Source organism: Zootoca vivipara, chromosome 9 (assembly GCF_965207765.1).
Source record: "Zootoca vivipara chromosome 9, rZooViv2.hap1.1, whole genome shotgun sequence".
NCBI classification, from domain to species: Eukaryota; Metazoa; Chordata; class Lepidosauria; order Squamata; family Lacertidae; genus Zootoca; species Zootoca vivipara.
The window spans coordinates 40,961,939-40,981,830 of NC_142592.1; the positions used below are offsets into that span (position 1 = coordinate 40,961,939).

Genomic DNA, 19,892 nt, shown 5'->3' on the forward strand with positions numbered 1-19,892 from the left:
TTTCTTAGCAAAACATTTGGCATCATTTTTTGATGCCGTCCTTACAATTCTCTTCAGACTGAAGTGTAAACAACATTACCCTGGAATATACAATAACAAGCCAACACGTTAGTTTGTCAGCTGCAGTGTGTAGGTGTGTTGCACAAACGCTCCCTGCACTCTTCGTGGGGCTCAAAGGGATTAGTTTAACCTTCAGTTAAACTGAACTACTGTGTCGCAGAATGATGCATGTCCAAAAAGTGTGTCACCAACTTGAAAACTTTGGAAAGCTCTGCACTGGAGTAGGATTCATTGAAAGCAAAAGCAAATGTCTTCATGCTGTGTAGGAAGAGGAGGGGGGGGGACACACAAGACCAGGGTTTGCTTGGGATTTTACCAGCTTGTACATGCCATCATAAACCAGCCTTCCCTGCTGTTTGGAACTGAATTGGGAGTTGGGAGTCTAAAACATCTAGAGGGCACCAAGTTGGGGAAGGCTGCAATAAACTGTTTTCATGTTATGTATGAATGTGGCCCATATTCTTTGAATTGCAGCTGAGATAAATCTAGTTGCAGGTAGGTAGCCTGTTGGTCTGACATAGTCAAAACAAAATAAAAAAAATCCTTCCAGTAGCACCTTAGAGACCAACTAAGTTTGTCATTGGTATGAGCTTTTGTGGGTATGCACACTTCTTCAGATACTGAGAAGTTAGCTGGAATAAATGCTTGTCTTAAAACAGAATTGTTCTAGCCTTCTTTAAGTTTCTTGTTATGCAGCTCAGAACTTTCAATGTGCAACACTGACATCCCCCTTGCAGCAAAGGAAGCTGAGCCAAAATCAGAGAGAACAGTTTTTTCCTTGTTAGCCGCATGCTGACTGTTATAACATATCCACAGGAGGAGGATATGGTTATAGCATTTTATTTAAGATTATTTCAAATTAGCATGCTTTTATTTACCACCATGGGAGCCACTTGGAAGTTGTAAGGAATTGTGGGGACTGGATCCATTAATGGTTTTCTGAAAACGCACTATTTTACAAAGCAGCTGAAATTTGACACACACACCCCAAAAAAGATAGTTAAAAGCAGGATCACATGTCTGAAGCTTGAACTGAAAGTGTACCCCAAGGAAGGATGCCCCTGAACAAGTAGTTTTTTAATCAAAATTTATTGGTGAGCATGGAATCAATATGTTAAAGAGCCTCTGCAGTGACTAATTTTTTTTGAAAAAAAAGTGTTTGTAGCATGTTCTTTAGCTGAACAACTTCATGTTACAAGGGGAGATAAGCAGGCATATTCCTAGGAATGTGAGTTTGCTAAGGCATTTGAGTACATGCTTACAGTGTGCTTGCAGGCACCCATCTCTCCTTCAGACGTTAGTGGTTACTACACTGTGAGCACCTTTTTCATATTATGAAAAAAATGATCTATAATTGGAGATGAAGAAGTAGACATAACACTTTTGTTAGCAGTGTGGTTAAAATCACTTCATGCTGGGTTTGGAGTTGGTGGCTATTTTCAGAATATTTTTAACCTTTTGTTTTCTTCTCCTTTAGATTGTTTACTAAACGAAGAGAATTTCTCAGTGAGGTGCCCCAAGCACAAGGTAATAAAGTTATTATCAGTTTGCTGCAATTTGTTATATAGGTCTCATCATAGTTTATTTTTAGACATTTTGTGTCTGGGCAATGCTTTCTAAATATACTCTTTGGCATCTCTTTCCATAGTTTGTTTGTTTGTGTGTGTGTGTGTGTGTGTTTTTTCATTTCCTGTGGGATGGCACGGTCAGAAAATATGAGTCTTCATATTTTCTTTATTCTGTGGAATTAGTTTATTTTAATCTGGATTATGTTCGTTCTATGAAAGATAGCTTCATTGCATAGCTTTTGTACTGAGTGTTTTTCTTTGGCTGTAGCTATTCAGCGAATGTTCTGCTAAAAGTGGTTGTCTGCAAATAGTCTGAGAAAAAGAAGTTTCTAAATGGTTGGGAAACTGATTGGAAAGTTCCTTTCATCAATTGATCTGTTGGAGATGGGTCGGCATTATTTGCTGTGCTGGACACAATTGGCCAGCTAATTCTTGTCTACTTGTTCAACCTCTGGTTATATTGTTAAAGCACCAATTTGTAAAATAACCATAATGTACTTTTCTGTATATAGCTAGGCAATAAATATAAAGTTGGACGATAATTTATAACATCCAGACATGGTTGAGCTTCTGCTTGTTGAATGATGCTTTATGGTGTGTAAAGGTGTATTTAGGGTACCCCCCCTTGTTTCTCTATTCATAAACAGTAGAGATCAAGGAATGTGGAGCTATCTGAAGATCAGCCATCTGTCTCTGTGAAAGAAAGCTATAAAATTCTTTGAGCGTAAACTTAATTTGCCAAAGTAGAAGGCTGCTTTGTTAAATAGTCATATTAGAAATACAGATATTTTCAAGTTCCCAGGTCATGTTGGATTAAGACTTCTGGAAACAGCCAATCCTCAGATAACTGAATAAAAAGTGTGCATCATATTATGTCTTCAGAGTTATTTAGGTTATATCAGATAGTGTTGACTGCTTGCAAAAAAAAACCCATGTTTTTGCTCACTAAATGTACCATGATTATTATAGAACAAGATTAGTCTTTGAGGAGCAAAATTTACCAGAGTTCAGAAGAGAATACCAACATAAACAAATAGAGCCATCATTGCTAATTTATGTGAGAGATGAGCATTCAGCCACCAAATGGTTGATTTTAGTAATTAAAGCTTTTTTGTTGTTGCGTATATTTGTTGTAATATTTATACTCTGCCTTTTGATTCATGAATCCATGAGCAGCTTATAAAACTGGTAAGAATCACAATGCAGGTTAAGAACAATATCACAATACCAAACAAACAACAGGATATGGCTCTTCCCTTGATAAACATGTCACTGACAGTCACTCCTCTGATCCAGATGTTCTTGTGTGTATCAGAAGTTGGGCATATGCTGTGGAATTGCATTGAACTTTCTGTGAACCATGTTTCCCTTGTTTGTATGGTACTGATAAATGGGTCCAGGAACCTTTTTGGAATGAATAAATATTATTTCCTCATTTCTAAAATTTTCAGATACGTTTATGTATGCTCTGTGCTTTTAACTAAATTCTGCAACCTGTATATAATTTTTATGTACTGGGCAAATCGCAGAATTGTAGAGTTGGAAGGAACCACAAGGGTCATCTAGTCCAACCTCCTGCAGTGCAGGAATCATTTGCCCAGTGTGGTTCCAGGGTCCTGAAACCTCATCCCCCAATCTCCTGTAGACTCTTTCTATAACTGGAGAATCCACCAGGCATTGTGGGTGCACACACTGTTCAAGTTGATCTGCATAACCATAAAGCCTAGGAGATGTTTTACGAAAAATAAAATTAAGTACCTATGTGATTCTCAAGGTCCTGAACACATCATATCTATTTTTGCTATTTTTCTGCAATTCTGGAATATGTACAACATTGTTTAGAAACTGTGTTATGTTTCAATAGAAGACAAAGACTTCTGCTCTCTAAGAAGTGACCCATGTATTAAAAAGTGGTTGTTTTAGAATTAATTGCGATATAGCAAGAATTAACACTTTTAATTTGGAAAGGAGAGTACATCTAGATATGTTACTTGTTTTGTAGTATTAACACCTCTTTTCTGTTGTAAGTTGATTCTTTTAGTTAAGATATGAAAACCAGATGTAATCTGTTTCAACATCCACAAGGTGAAAAAAGCTTAAGTTTGACAATGGTTAAAAACATCTGACACCAGGGAGCAAAACTCTTCCACAAAATGTCCTTTCAGAACACTTAAGGAAGAAGCTGTAAAAACCTTTTTGTTGCTCAGCTTGAAAGCTTTGTGATTATGTAGGGAGCACAGCTCAACTTTCTTGCTAAACTGCTTATTTCTTTCCTCCCAAAAGTTCCCAATGCTGTCGTGCAGAAATCCTGTCTGAAAGATCTGTGTTTGGTTCTCGTACTGATGCTACTTTCTCTCTTTCATTCTCCACATGTTCCATCTTCCTTCTCATCTGCCTCTCTCCTTTTTATCTTCTCTTTCCCCCTCACCTTCTTCTTGGCATACTGGACATTAGCCCATCCTCCCTTGCTCTCTTCCCTCCTTGCAGAACAAGATGGTGAAAGGCAGCCTCAGCACAGAGCAGTCGGAGCGGGGGTGAGGGGGGAAGTGTGTTCGTGGGAATGAAAATAAAAGCAAGCACAGGTGAGTTGAGGGAAGGATGCCACTTTCTCTCCAGCCCAAGGGAGAAATAGGTGGTGATATTGCTATGCAGAGATTTTAACTTTGGGTCCTATTTACTTGTATTTTGATACTAAGCTCGCCTCTTCACCAATGAAGGGCAAAACTGGGGAGAAGTCCTTTTCTGCTGTATCCTAATGGACTTCCCATGTATCACCTATTTGTCTTATTTATGTAAACACAGAAGATTGGGTGAGGGAGAAGGGTGTTTTATATATCATCATTTGATGGCTAACTTTCATATTTCACTTAGATCCCCATTTTCTGAACTCCAGTAAGTCAATATCAGTTGCTTGCCTGACAGCCTGGTACAAGTGCCCAGAGGAAAAGGCAACGATTAACTCTGCATAGCATCATAAGTGTAACATACTTTCAGTGTTCTGGAAGAAGCTGAGAGAGAGAGAGAGCGCTGACTTTCTGAGCTCAGCAGAAGCAATCAGAACACTCTGAGGGACACAGCCTCAGATAGTCTAATGATGGGTTTTCTTTGCCCTCTCAGTCCATGCCAGAGATACACTGGGATGATGTTCCAGGACAGGTCCTTCTATCCTTTTGGCTAAGAAATCCACAGGAAGCTGCCTGGCTTCCCTGCTTCTCTCAACTGTGTTACTCTGTTTCTTTCCCCCTCTGCCATGTTGTTACCACTATCTACTCTCCCCCACCTCTTCATGCTGTGAGGGTATTGCAAATACCTGTCCAAGCCCAGGGCCTCTATAAGGCTAGAACGAGGGTATATGTATGCATATGCATACGCAGTTACTATAACAGTCCAGTTCTGCTCAGCTCTACCCCCATGGCAGTGGGAATGCACCTCTCTCCCTGGAGGCCGTTGTTATTCCCCACAGACAATCAGCTTGAGTGCTGAGTTGCAAGGCTCATCCACATAGAATGAGTTTTTCATCTCAAGATAGTTATTTTTTTACCGGTATCCTCATATTGAAATCACTCCTACCACAATATTGTTATATTTGTATATCTTGGTATGTCTTTAGTTCTTGTGGATGTGGAGATAAGGCTAGCCTATTGTCAACATTTTGTGGACAGTGAAACCAAGATGCTAACACTCAATGAGTTCTTCTAAAAGACACACAACAATGGTAATCTAAAATCTATAGGGCAGAGGTATCTATGTTTTCCTCATAGAGTTTTTAAAAAGCTCCACAGGAAGCTTGTTGAAAATTAGCATTGAACATTCATTCTCTGATTACTATTTCACTGTGTCTTGTCATGTATGAATTGGGGCATGAACATTTATAGCTGTAAGTACATCCAATGGGCTACCCACATGAGTTTGACCAAACTTTGGGAGGCAGTGGAAGACAGGAGTGCCTGGTGTGCTCTGGTCCGTGGGGTCACGAAGAGTTGGACACGACTAAACAACAACATTCAATGGACAATCCGATATGAACAGATTTAGCTTTATGAATTGGTAAAGGTACAGGGACCCCTGACCACTAGGTCCAGTCGCGGATGACTCTGGGGCTCATCTCGCTTTACTGGCCAAGGGAGCTGGCGTACAGCTTCCGGGTCACGTGGCCAGCATGACTAAGCCGCTTCTGGCGAACCAGAGCTGTACACAAATGCTGTTTATCTTCCCACCGGAGCAGTACCCATTTATCTACTTGCACTTTGATGTGCTAGCTGGGATCGAGCAATGGGAGCTCACCCTGTCGCGGGGATTTGAACCGCCGACCTTCTGATCGGCAAGCCCTAGGCTCAGTGGTTTAACCCACAGCGCCACCCGCGTCCTGCTATGAATTTATGATTTTGTTTAATAGGTGGTTCAGTTAGGATGGCTTTCACAGGGATTATTCACACAAAAATGGAGATATCTTCAGTGTATAGGACCTACGCCATTATTAGGATCTTTATCATTCCTGAATGGGAATGCACACTTTATAAAATATTGATGAGTTAGGTCGTTTGCTGAAGTCCCTGTCTCTTATTGGTCTTTATTGGTCTTTCTTTCTCCCTTACCTGTTCTCTAATAATTTGTGAGTTTGAACAAGTGCTGCCCACCTTATTTTGCTTATATGCAAGACGGTACATGTATAGGTTGGAATTGTGCCACTTTGGCCTTGTTTCATCCATGCCACTTCTTTCTCACCATTTAGAAATTATTTGCACACAGCATTGTTTGTTTGTTCCCTTGTTTTTAAGCATTGCTTGGACCCCTTGTGTTTGCTTCTAGCCAAGTGACTGTGAATGGGCTTTGTTGATACATTATGAAGTGAATGTTTTAACAGAGCAGATTTTATTTATTTACAAGATTTGTTACTACTGCAGGCACAAAACTACTGCAGGCACAAAACAATACTATAATATCAACCCATTTGAACTATCAGGAGAACTTGTATAACACTAAAACAATAGGCTCAGCACTAGTGTTCAGTATATGCCTGTCAAAAGATGTGCTCCTTGTACTGAATTCTTACTATTTATTGTTAACGTCTGTCCTTTCCTCACGTGTATTGTCTATTACAGCATTTTAATATCTTTTTTTAAAAAAAAAAAAGATGGGCCTTCAGCTGGCACCTAATGCATAGGGGTTGGGGTTGGCCATATTTTAAAGAGGATATATTTTTCAGAGTAGTATCAAATGTTGGAAAAATACTCTTGGGGTGACGGCATACTCCCCAATACTCCGGAGCGTCCTTCCGTGGCCCTCTCTGGCTGGCATCTTCCCTTCAGTCCAGAGCGCCAGTAATACGTGACTCTTAACTCATGAAAAGAGCATGCAGGTCTCCCAGCATCTTGTAGCGAGAAGAAAGACTCATCTCTAGTTCTAAAACGACTTTATTTACAGACTATATACAGAGACTTCATAATCCACGTCTGTGTTCTGCGAACACCAGTACAGAACTGTGACATGGCAGAAGTGAAAGTAACATACAATAAACAACACTCAGAAGGAACAGATAAGACAGACTTCCGTTCCCACACTCTCTGATACTCATGTGATTTAAACTAATCACACCAGTCCCTGCTGAAGCACCTAAGGACAGCTAAAATACTAACATCAAATACCTGAATGGTAAAGCACAAAATGCCGTGTCATTTAGAATGGTTTGTCTCTGAGTCCACATATGCCTTCTTCCTGGTGCAGTGAAGGCCCCTGAAAGCAATACATTAAAGGCTATCCTGGTCACACAGAGATGGAATGTCTCCACCTATTTCTTTCTGAGCTGGTTGCCCCAGTAGTTCTGCAACATTTCTGAGGCATGAAGATGAACTCTGAATGAATCTAGCGATCTGCATTGTCTCCAGGAATTAGAAGAGAGCAGAGCACAAAGGAGCAGTGTTGTGTGTCTTGTTGTCTGTCTCTGAGTTTCTGGTTTAATGCTCTGGCTTGTTTCCAGGTAAGGGCAGGCCTCCCGTATACAAAAGCTTGAAGCAGGAGTCTCTCAGCTCTTTCTAAAGAAACCTATAATAGATTATGAATTCCAATCATTTGTTTTTAATATTTTTGGGAATATCTCTTTTCAGTTAATTGTCTCATGTCCATTTGCACTTTACCTATTCACCTGGGTCTTTTTTGATATCAGAAAAATATGCCTACTTCGTAAATAAGTAGGGGGAGGTGCTCCATTTGAGTTATAGGTGTCCTAGATCTGTGACTGCCGGTAGAGAATGAGTTAAAAGGTAAAGGACCCCTGACAATTAAGTCCAGTCGCGAATGAGACTGGGGTTGCAGCGCTCATCTCATTTTACTGGCCGAGGGAGCTGACGTTTGTCCGCAGACAGTTTTTCCGGGTCCTGTGGACAGCATGACTAAGCCGCTTCTGGTGAAACCAGAGCAGCGCATGGAAATGCTGTTTACCTTCCCACCGGAGTGGTCCCTATTTATCTACTTGCACTTTGATGTGCTTTCGAACTGCTAGGTTGGCAGGAGCTGCAACTGAGCAACAGGAGCTCACCCCGTCATGGGGATTCAAACTGCCAACCTTCCAATAGGCAAGCCATAAGCTCTGTGGTTTAGACCACAGCACCACCCGCGTACATTGGTTATTTTCTCCTGTTGATTAATCAAAATAGTGAAATTAGTTTTTATGTGCTTCCATAAGCAGGTTTGCAGCATATTAAATCAATCAAACATAAATAAAACAATCTGAAGAAAGTCAAATATAGAGTATACAGTCAAAGCAACTTAACAGAAAACTAAAATATTATCTTAAAGATTTCAAAATAAAACATTACAAAGGAGGTCAACTACAGAATACATATTTAACATAGGGCTGGGTGACTGTGGGCCCCGCCCCCTAGGCCAGGTGGAAAGGGGCCTTTCAGGGAGTGGCCTCCATGCCTCACAGTTAAGTTTTTAAGTTAGCTTAAAAAATCTACCTAAAAGTCCTATTTCTTTGCTTAAGCTGTTCAAATGCAAGATACATATATGCCTCATGTAGAAGTAAAAGTCAGTGGTCCAAAATAGCTTACAGTACAGTGGTGCCTCGCTAGACGAATTTAATTCATTCCACGGGTCTTTTCTTATAACGAAAAATTCGTCTAGCGAATCCCATAGGAATGCATTGATTATTTTTATTATTTTTATTATTTTGCCCATAGGAACACATTAATTGAATTTCAATGCATTCCTATAGGAAACCGCGATTCGCTGGACGAATTTTTCATAAAACGAATTCGTCTAGCGAGGCAACCTCCGCTCGAAAAATCCTTTTGTTAAGCAGAGCATTCGTTAAGCAAGGCACCACTGTATCTGAAACTGGCACCACTGGTAGCCAGTGTGCTCAGGAATAAGACCCACAATTAAGCAAGTAGATAGAAGAAATCTGATTCAACCTGAAAATTCAATTGAATTTCCCAGGTTCCTCCCACCCATAATAGAGAAAAGTGGTCTGATAGATAGAAAGGCTAACCAGCCCCTCCCCCTCTCTTTGGGAATAGGGCTCATCCATATTTGATATATCTATGCAACAACAAGCATGGAAGAGTCAATTTGAAAAGTCAAAGTCAGTATCCCTCTTAAGATCCCCACTGCTCTTGCAAAGGACTCACAGTTTAGCTAAGCCCCCTTTTTAAGTGTTGGTTGATTTAGGCTGCAACCCTGTGCAGTTACTTGGATGTATGACCCACTGAATCTTATGGGAATCTTAACCACAAACATTCATAGGAAGGGCTCCTAATTTAAGATGCAGGAAATAAAATAATAGTTCACATTTTGTGGACAATCTGAAAGGAACTTCACCTACCGTGTTTCCCCCTTTTTAATACGTAGTCAAAAAGTAAGCCATGGCAGGGTTTTTAATCATTTGAGAAATGTAAGACATACCCCGAAAATAAGCCATACTTCCGCGATGTGCGGAGCAAGACCACTGAGCGCCCCAACCAGCTAGCGGGACCCAGCATGCTGGCTGCAACAGGAGGAGGAAGCCTGCTGGGTCGGGTCGGTGCCCGGAAGCGGTGGCTGCTGCTGCAGCGCCGATAAAGCGTGCAGCAGTGCCGCACGGAGCACCGAGGGCACAAGCCAGCAGGACCCAGCTCCTGCAATGCCGGCCATGGCAGGAGGAGGAAGCCTGCCAGGTCGGGTTGGCGCTCGGAAGTGGCGGCGGCTGCAGCGCTGACAAAGTGCGAAGCAGCGCTGCACACTCTGTGTGTGTGTGTGTGTGTGTGCGTCCGTCTCTTTCTCTGTGTGTGCGTGCGCGTCTCTCTCTCTCCCTGTGTGTCTTTCTCTCTCTCTCCCCCTGTGTGCGCGTCTGTCTCTCTCTGTATGTTTGTGATCGCGTCTCTCCCCCCCCTCCCCGACAGAGAAAAGGTGCCGTGCAGGTTCCTCTTTGGCTCATCATTCAGCTGCCCTGGCCTCCTTGCCGAGAGCTGACGCCGCTCCTCTCCCCCTCCTTCCCGCACGGAGCACCAAGGGCACGAGCGTCAGGAGGAAAGAGAGAGGGGCTCGTTGCTTGCGGAGGGAAAAGCGTGGGCTCGTTGCAGGTTTACCTCACAGCTGAGGGGGCAGCAGGGGCCAAGCACCTTCCCACCCCTCCCCAGAGCCCAGCCCGCAGGCTGTTCCCCTCAGGAAATGCGGCTCTTCCCGTCCCCGAGGAGAGCCGCCAGCCCTGGAGCGCCTCTCTGCCGCCCGAGGCTCTCGAAAGGCCGCCTCAGAAGCAGGCAGCTCCCTTACGCCATCTCCGTATCCCGCCGGCGGGGTTACTCAACCCGTTCGGCAGGACTGCCCCCGCCCCCGCCTCTTTGCAGAGTTTGTGCAGCTTGTGCGGCTCTGCCTAACTTCTTGCGCGGCAGGCAGGCGGGCGTCCTCCCATCGGCGCGGCGAGCTTTGCAGAATCGGGTGCTGCAACTCGGAAGCCGGCCAGGCGAAGCTTAGCTGCCAATCAAAAGGACAGGGGTGTACGCAAGACGTTCTCCTTAGTTGCTTGGACCAGTTTGGTGATGGTGATAATGATGCCCTTTGTTGAATCGGTAGAATTGTAGAGTTAGAAGGGACCCTCGGGGGTCATCTAGTCCAACCCCCTACAATGCAAAAATCTCAGCTAGGTCATACATGGCAGGTGGCCATCCAGCCTCTGCTTAAAAGCCTCCAAGGAAGGAGAGCCCTTGACTCAGGATGGGTAGGAGGGGAAAGGGAGAGAATAGAAGAGGCAGAAAACGGAAAGGACCATAACAAAGTGGCAGAGCACCCTGTGCTCTGTATGCATAAGGATCCCAGGTTTAACCCCCAGGTACCCCCAAGTTTGAAATCCTGGAGAGCTGCTGCCAGCCTGGTTGACAGCAATAATGGTAGAGGACACACGTAGCATTAAAAAATCCCAGTTTCAATTGCTGCAATTGCTTGCTATGTATTATGTATTGTATTTAAATAATCTCCTTATTTTCTTGTTTCATTTAATGGATGTTATGTACATCATGTTGTGCATTATGTTACAGTATTATGTTGTAAAACCTGGATAGCTCAGTTGGCTAGAGTGTGGTGCTGATAATGCGCGTGGAAGAGAGCGCTGAGCATCCTGAGCCAGTGGGACCCAGTTGTACCGGCACTTTAAAAAAAAGAAAGAAAAAAAGACACCCCCTGAAAATAAGCCACCGTGTGTTTTTTTGAGGGAAAAAAGTTATAAGACGGTGTCTTAAAAAAGGGGAAACACGGTAAAGAATTTGCAGAATGTTTAAGGCTGAGTATGACACTCTTAACTAGCAGAATGGAGTGAGTCTGAAACTTCTTGTCATAGAGAGACTAATAACAGTCCTTAAAGGAAATTAAATACATACACATGCCACTGCACAAGCTTCTTAAAGTGACATTTGTGCCTCCAGTAAAATAGAACCGATAAATTTCAGCTGACCCATACCTCTAAATCCAGACAATATTGGCTACTGTAGTTAAAGCATCTCCTTAGTGTGCACTCATGGTTGCCAATAATCTATCATTATAAAGTATTTCTGGGTTGGTTTTTTAATGGTTGCTTTCTGGTGGTTGTGCAAGGCCATACAAAGTATGGTAAGATGAAGCCCCTTTCATTGGCTGCACTGTTATCAGGCTATAGCAGAGATTCACCCTCTGATTAAATTAGCCACACATTTTATCTTCCAACAGCCATATATCCCAGCACTGAATGTAATGAATTCTGACATGGACACTTAAACAGAAGGGAATGGGCTATAATTTTTCATTTCATATAATCACTGCAGAATTGCTTGCTTTTCAAGACCTTAAAAGGGGTTTTTGTTTAAGGAAAAAAGAATTATAAATGCTACACTTTCATAAACAGTTCTACCAAGTTTTAAAGTTCTTGGAAGTATTGCTGCTACAATATTTCCTTGGGCCATGGACTTAAATTTTGCAAACAAGTTAATAAAAAATGTTTAGCACATGCACATTTTCTAATGGCAGTGCTTTTCTCCTCTTACAGGTTAAGCTGTTGAGATAAGAAAGCGGTGGACATTCATGATTGGATGGATTCTTTCCCACTGTGCAGTCATGCCCCTCTCTTGATGTGCCTGCCAAAGCCAGCACTTCCTTCATCAACTCTTTCATCACACTTGACCGACAACATCACAGAATATGATCAAGGAGTCTGAACCAGCTGTTTTCATGGACACAATCTCCATAGTGACTATGGGAAGGGGAGGGAAAAGAAAAGAAAGTGGGGGAATTAAAGAGGGAGGGATAAAATATATATATAGATTATATATATAAAGATCTATTTTTAGTCTTGATAGACTTGTTTTAAATGAAAGGTGCGCTATCCCTTTTTATGCATTAAATTGAATTTTTAGGACCCATATATGTTCCAGGTTACTTATGAACAAGTATAAGTAAAATTCAAACAAGGCCTTTGCAAATGGAACTCAACTTGTTTCAAAAGGAGTTAGGAGCTTGCTTAATCAAACTTGTCTCTTCACTCCCACAACAGATAACCCAGGTTTTAAAGAATATGAATTCCCCCCCTGTATGTTGATGAAATTGTCCGTAGGGGTGGGAGGTGGGAATGAATGGTTGCAGGGAATGGGATGTTTGTATTTGTGTATGTGTGAAAAGGGTTTTTTCTTTTTCTTTTTAAGAAACACTATTTATTTTTATTAAGAAAGGAAGCACCAGAAGACTCCTATGTCATGTGACTTGTGAAATAAGAGTGGCTTCTACTAGCTTCATATACAGATATTCTGACCTTATTATACGTTACTCTGTACCAAAAGGTGGGGGATTTGCGCCATTCTTGGCATTGACAAATACTCCCAAATCATTCCAAGGAGCTGCTGCCTTTTTGGGGGGTAGTCTGGAGGAGGATGTTGGCTTGCCTGCTAGAAAGGGGCATTCAACAGGAAGTCTGAATGTTGACATAATCAGTGTGTGTTAAGCTGACCAGGAAAATCCAATTAACCCTTCTCTTCTCTGTCTTTTGTTTCCCAAAGGAAGGAAGGGAGAATGTCTATTTAGCAGCCTACACCACATGGTTACTTTTAGTTTGTTTGTACATTGTGTAATTTTTAAACATTTGAGTTTTTTAAAAAACAAAACTTTTTCTCTTGTTAAGGCCTTAAGAAGGGGTTAGTGCATCTTTCAGTGGTCACTCTGCCATGGGAATAAAATAGCTGTTTCACAAACAGTTTTATATAAAAAACTAAAACAAACAAAAAAAACCCACAAAAAAACCTAATAAACTTCATTTTAACCTTGTTTTTTCTGTGGAATGTAATGTATTTTGCTCTTCCTGTCAGTTGCAATTTTTTCTGTGATTGCTGTTTGGGTCATTTGCACACCAACATAACTCTCTTGGATTTAATATAAGTATGTCTCCATAGCCATCTTGAATGGTCCAGAGAAACTATTCACACTCATATACAGCAAGCTTTCTGAGGGTGTTTTATCTAGCAGAAGCCACCATCAACGATGTCCCTCTATTTTTACAACATTCACACTCCTGGAATTACTCATTTCATCAGGCTTTGGATAGTCCATTGGGGTTGATATTAAAGGTACATGAGCTCACAAATGCCATCTGATTCCTCTGAGACAATGCTGTTTAGCATGGAGGATATCCTATTTCTGACCACTGGGATATTTGCAATTGTTATAGGTACTCAAGTGAGCTTTGCACTTAGATTCCACAATGAAAACTTAGCAATTCAGAGACTACAAAAAAAAATCAAATCCTTCCTTTGTATCCTGATTATCACCACTACTGCATCTGATCCCTTTGCTGCTTCTCACCAATTCCAGTACCTATTTACTACTATAGTATTGGTCCCTGTTCTAGTGACGGCATCTGTGGTCACTAATACAACATTGGCTCCATTTTCAGTGATGACTTTTGCAAGTGGTATTCTATATGCTCTTTTGACTCCCAACACATGATGCCCTTTAATCCAAGAAAGTTCACTACCATTCATTCCTGCCTGGGTTATTTCCAGCTCCTGCTCTGGCACTACGGCTGTGAGGTAGGTAAAGTACAGAAGACTGATGCCAACCATACTCTTCTATAATGGGATTTACTCCTCATGAGAAGAGAAGACTCCCTGGAAAAGACCCTGATGTTGGGAAAGATTGAGGGCACTAGGAGAAGGGGACGACAGAGGACAAGATGGTTGGACAGTGTTCTCGAAGCTACCAACATGAGTTTGACCAAACTGCGGGAGGCAGTGCAAGACAGGAGTACCTGGCGTGCTATGGTCCATGGGGTCACGAAGAGTCGGACACGACTAAACGACTAAACAACAACAAATGGGATTAGGATTGCAACTTTAGCAAAGGGAGCAAAAGCTAAGTAGAGTAATGATCCTCCTCCTCTCAATTTCCCAATGTTTCTCGTGGGCAAACAAACCTAATGGAGAGGAGAGCAGCCACAACTCCCACCCCCCTTTCAGCTTCTGAAAGCCCCTGTGGAGTCCTGGTGGGACTACAGGAGATCATAAATGACATCCTCCTCAAAATGCCTTCATGAGCAAATAACCTTGCAGAAGGGGACTTTTAAACTGGGCATGTCAGCCCTTTGCAGTGCAATCCTTACCACACTTACTTAGCACTAAGTCCAGCTGAATTGGGGGGGGCTTACTTCCATGTAAGTTAGGTTGAGGTTGCAATTTTAGCAAGGGGAGCTAAAATGCAAGGACAACTCTTGTTTACTGACAGCAAGAAGACAGGCTTGTTTCATGCAGGCGGGGCTTTTCTCGGTTGCAACTCCCACAAGATTTTCATTTGTTGCTGTGATAGATTAGCTGTTGAGAAACTTCAGCAGTGAGCTTTTTTCTTGGAAGAGAGCACAGCGACGTGCATAGGAAGGAACTGCAGCTAGAACAACACATACAAGGCCAAAAAAATTTAGAAAGGGGCTGAAAGAGGAGAGGGGAAGGCAAAGGAAAGCAGAAGGGGATTTATCCAGAGAAGAACAAAATCATGGATCTCTTGCTATCATTGCCCTCCCTCTTCACAGCTGTATGGAACAACCCTATGCTGTTGGGGATTTTTCTTGCTATTTTCATCTTGGCCTTTGATTACATGAAGCGTCGGAAACGCTGGAGCCACTACCCTCCAGGGCCAGTCTCCCTGCCCTTCATTGGCACCATATTGCAGATTGACTTCAACAACCCTCATGTTTCTTTTACCCAGGTAAGTGCCTCCTGGGGGCTGGAAAGCAGAAACAAAGCGAACCTATACATACCCAAACACTTTTCTTATAGGAACTGCACAGTGTAATAAAGGGCATGTCTGGGCAGTATTATCCACACCCTCAGGCTTTATTTGCTGTGCTGAACTTGGAAGGTGGCAAAGCAAAGTTGCAAGCACTTTTTTTTAGAGTGCTGCAATGCTACTTGGACCTTGTGGAGATCAGCACCACCCTGGCCTCTGTCTGCAGTAGGGTTAGGCAGGAAGACCAGAGATCCATGGGGAAATGCAAGGAGTGTGGTGCGTGGACTGCAGGGGAAAGAAATAACATTGTTTCCCATCTGCACCCCTTTCAAACTACTATCTGGAACCACACCCTAGCCTAGCAGTATGAGAAAGGAAGGTGACCACAAATCGTGTCGTGTTGCGGTGAGACCTGGCAACCAAACCCTTGTGTTGTGGGTGGGTATGATTGGATAGCCACAACACCCGATTGGTAGGATCCTTGATGTTGGGTTTAATCTGACCAATGGGACGCTAGCCAAATTGATCAAAGGACCTATATATGCCAATGCACGTGAGCTTGAGGTTTCTCCCTTGGTCAGTGCATCGGAACACCCAGCCCATCTTTCCCTATACTTAGGGCTTGCACGCTTGACCTTTCTATGCCGTCGTGTGTCGTCTGTTGTTGGGACAGGCACAGCAGGAATTTTCCCCACTTGGCTGATTGGCTAGTGCCCCCATCGTTCAGCCCGGACACTGAGATCCAGCGCCAAGGGCCTTCTGGCAGTTCCCTCACTGCGAGAAGCAAAGCTACAGGGAACCAGGCAGAGGGCCTTTTTGGTAGTGGCGCCTGCCCTGTGGAACGCCCTCCCATCGGAAGTCAAGAAGATAAACAACTACCTGACATTTAGAAAACACCTAAAGGCAGCCCTGTTTAGGGAAGTTTTTAATCTATGATATTTTAATGTATTTTGGTATTTGTTGGAAGCCGCCCAGAGTGGCGGGGAAAACCCAGCCAGATGGGCGGGGTATAAATAAGTAATAATAATAATAATAATTTGGGTTTCGCCCTGCCTCGTACCAAATCATCACAACTTGTAGGGTTGTGGATAGGCTCTGGTCCAGGTGATAGGGATGGGGGAACGCTCTCACCATCCCTATGTGAAGGGTATTCCGTTAAAGGAATCCAGGAACTCAATGGTTTGGTCAACCCTGTGAGGGGGTTGTGCCTGTGCCTGAATCCAGGGGGACATCTGGGTGGTGGACATAGCCTGTTCCCAGCTTTCCGCCTATCCAGGTGTTCACCCTAGGCTGACCTATGCTGGTGCCCTGGGTCAGCACTACCTGCAACAGTGCAGGGAGCTAGTCAAAACAGAGCCTATGCAACCACTCACCTGATGTAATCAACAAAGTTGTGGCCTAAATTCTGCCGAAAACCAAACCAAAAATTTGAGTCTTGTGTGAATTTATTTAAGGGGAGGTTTAAAGGTCTAAACACGCAAATATGCTTCAATTAGGCTTGGAAACACATTTTGCTTTCCATAACTGCTCTAGAGCCCAGAAGACGTGGCACGCTGTAATGGTATTAGAGGCTTCCTCACGAGTAAGCAGCTCCAAACCTCGTGCTTGGTTTTTACAGGGTTTATTGGATACATACATGTATCCAATGTATTACATATGTACAAGACAGAGCATCAAAAAGCATGACTGCAGTAGTCCTATCCAGAATCCGGAAGCACCTCCCTTCGTGACTTCCACCAACACAGCCCCCTGGGGACCTTGGACCTCCTCCGTTGGTCCCTCCTCCTTTCACCCCTTCTCTGTTGGGATGAGGGTGCTGGTGGAGCGCCTTCTCCACTAGAGCTGCTCAGTTGAGGGACCGGCACTGTAGCTTCTGGAACCCCCCCCCCTTGAGTGCTTTGATCCACCCTCGGCAGCCCTGTCTCTGGGAACCTCGTCTCCTCAACATCCTCAAGGGTCTGCACCTCCTCCTGAGCCCCCTTCCCACCTTCCGGAGGAAGCTGCTAGGCGCTAGGCTCTGGGGCTCTGGCAGCGTCCGAGAGCCCTCCGATCCACTAGACTCTCCACTGACCCCTTGTAGTCCCCTGACACAGACCAAATAACCCCTGAACTCGTAAGAACTCCTGATTGAGATTTTGTTTTCTTTTTAGTAGAGGTAACCCCATTTGTGTACGATCAGCACACACATGACCGCTGATGCGTGCACCATTTTTGGCACCACAAGGGGGCTGTGTGGGCTGGGTTTACTCATCCTAGTGGATCTAGCTTATGATTGAACCCTAAGTAAGTTGAGACTAACTTGTTTTATGGATTTCAGTGGGCTTTAAGCCCAGGTAACTTGGGTTTAATCTGGCCCTGCTACTGCAAGTAGGACTTCCATAACTAGGCATGCAGTAAGCTGGCAATTTACGCGGGGGTTACATTCTTGGGATAAAGCCAAAATCGGGGATAATCTAAAACCATTGGGTTCAGCGGTGGTGGAATTGCCAAAGTCATTTTTCCTGGAACCCCACCCAATTTCCACCCCTTTTTAATTTTTTTGCAGCATGTGTATGGCTGAATGCACACAAATAAAATGTGTGCAAGTTGCAGGTTTGCTGTATTCTGTGGAATTTGAGGGCTGAAAGAGGAGCAAGAATCTTTTCCATTAATGTTAATTTTGTGATCCTGCATTTGTAGGGGATAATCTACCCAGAATGCATATTTCAAATCTCATTATTGCCTAGAGCCTTGGTGAACAAAACTAGAATATTCAGTTAAGCTGCTTGAGGGCAGCAGAGAGCATTTAGTGGTTGTAACCTTTCGTTCTGGAGACTTACTTATATTGCAAAATAATGTTTTTAAGATTTGAAAATGCAAATGCCTGCAAGGAAAATTCTTACTGGTTTTTAACTCTCTGGGCTCATCCACATTTACTTTTTGCCAGTGCTTTTTAAAAAGAAAAAGAAAAGAAAAATGTGCCAGCACTCACCATGGTCATTACAGTAAACACCACACTTTTAACATTTGGGGGGAAACGGTGCCATTACTGGGTTCCCTTGAGTATCCCCAGAAAAAAAAGCACTGCCTTTTGCCACTCATTTTCTAAACACAGGTTTGTGCTTTCCTGGTGCATATCAAAGTCTGTGTTTTGAGCCTGTCACTTTCCACTGGAAAACAAGAAAGAAAAAGAAAGAAAGAAAGAAAGAAAGAAAGAAAGAAAGAAAGAAAGAAAGAAAGAAAGAAAGAAAGAAAGAAAGAAAGAAAGAAAGAAAGAAAGAAAGAAAGAAAGAAAGACGTTGGACCTGGACCTGGAAAGCCTGGACTTGTGCCTAGAAATGTTGAACAAAGGAAAGTGTGGATGAGCCCGTTGTGGAAGTGAAATGAAAGGCTTCTTGTTTTGTTTTGTTTTGTTTTGTTTTGTTTTTTGTGTGCCACACATGGATTTGCATTCTAGTCACATACTCTCTTTTTAATATTTTGCTGGAAGCCGCCCAGAGTGGCTGGGGAAACCCAGCCAGATGGGTGGGGTATAAATTATTATTATTATTATTCCTCCTCCTCCTCCTCCTCCTCCTCCTCCTCCTCCTCCTCCTCCTCCTCCTCCTCCTCCTCCTCCTCCTCCTCCTCTCAGAGCAGTAGGAGTTTTGCATGCAACTGACTGGTCCTCCTCTTTAAAAGGAGAATATGGCACTCTTGAAAAGGAGAATATAAATATAAATATAAATAAAGCTGATGATCTGAGTTACAGTCAGCTCCAGGTCTTGTTTTTGCTGACTGTATAGAGCTTCTCCATCTTTGGCTGCAGAGAATATAATCAATCTGATTTTGATGCTGCCCATTTGGTGATATCCATGTGTAGAGTCGTCTCTTGTGTTGCTGGAAAAGAGTGTTTGTGATGACCAGCTTGTTCTCTTGACAGAACTCTATTAGCCTTTGCCCTGCTTCATTTTGAACTCCAAGGCCAAACTTGCCAGTTGTTCCTTTTATCTCTTGATTCCCTACTTTAGCATTCCAATCCCCTGTAATGAGAAGAACATCCTTCTTTGGTGTCATTTCTAGACGGTGTTGTAAGTCTTCATAGAATTGGTCAATTTCACTTTCTTCAGCACCGGTAGTTGGTGCATAAACTTGGATTACTGTGATGTTAAAAGGTCTGCCTTGGATTCGTATCGAGATCATTCTGTCATTTTTGAGATTGCATCCCATTACAGCTTTTGCCACTCTTTTGTTGACTATGAGGGCCACTCCATTTCTTCTAGGGGATTCTTGCCCACAGTAGTAGATATGATAGTCATCCGAACTGAATTCGCCCATTCCCTTCCATTTTAGTTCACTGATGCCCAGGATGTCAATATTTATTCTTGCCATCTCATTTTTGACCACATCCAGCTTGCCATTATCCATGGTTCTTACATTCCAGGTTCCTGTGCAATATTTTTCTTTACAGCATCGGACTTTCCTTTCGCTTCCAGGCACATCCGCAACTGAGCGACCTTTCGGCTTTGGCCCAGCTGCTTCATCAGCTCTGAATCTACTTGTACTTGTCCTCCGCTCTTCCTCAGTAGCATGTTG

The 19,892-nt window shown here is 43.0% G+C and overlaps 1 protein-coding gene across 5 annotated transcripts in view; it reads left to right on the forward strand.

Moving 5' to 3' along the window:
* The window catches only part of TCF20 (transcription factor 20), a 195,407-nt gene that overhangs the window by 160,765 nt on the left and 14,750 nt on the right, over window positions 1-19,892 (forward strand). For 3 of the 5 annotated variants that reach the window (XM_060279783.2, XM_035128489.3, XM_060279784.2), the window contains 2 exons: window positions 1,538-1,587; window positions 12,121-13,388. In XM_060279783.2, the coding sequence (XP_060135766.2) occupies window positions 1,538-1,587; window positions 12,121-12,138 (68 nt within the window). In that variant the 3' untranslated portion in view covers window positions 12,139-13,388. Of the gene's footprint in view, window positions 1-1,537; window positions 1,588-12,120; window positions 13,389-14,919; window positions 15,318-19,892 lie in introns of those variants that run through there. The other 2 variants (XM_088676606.1, XM_035128491.3) reach the window with 2 other exon arrangements.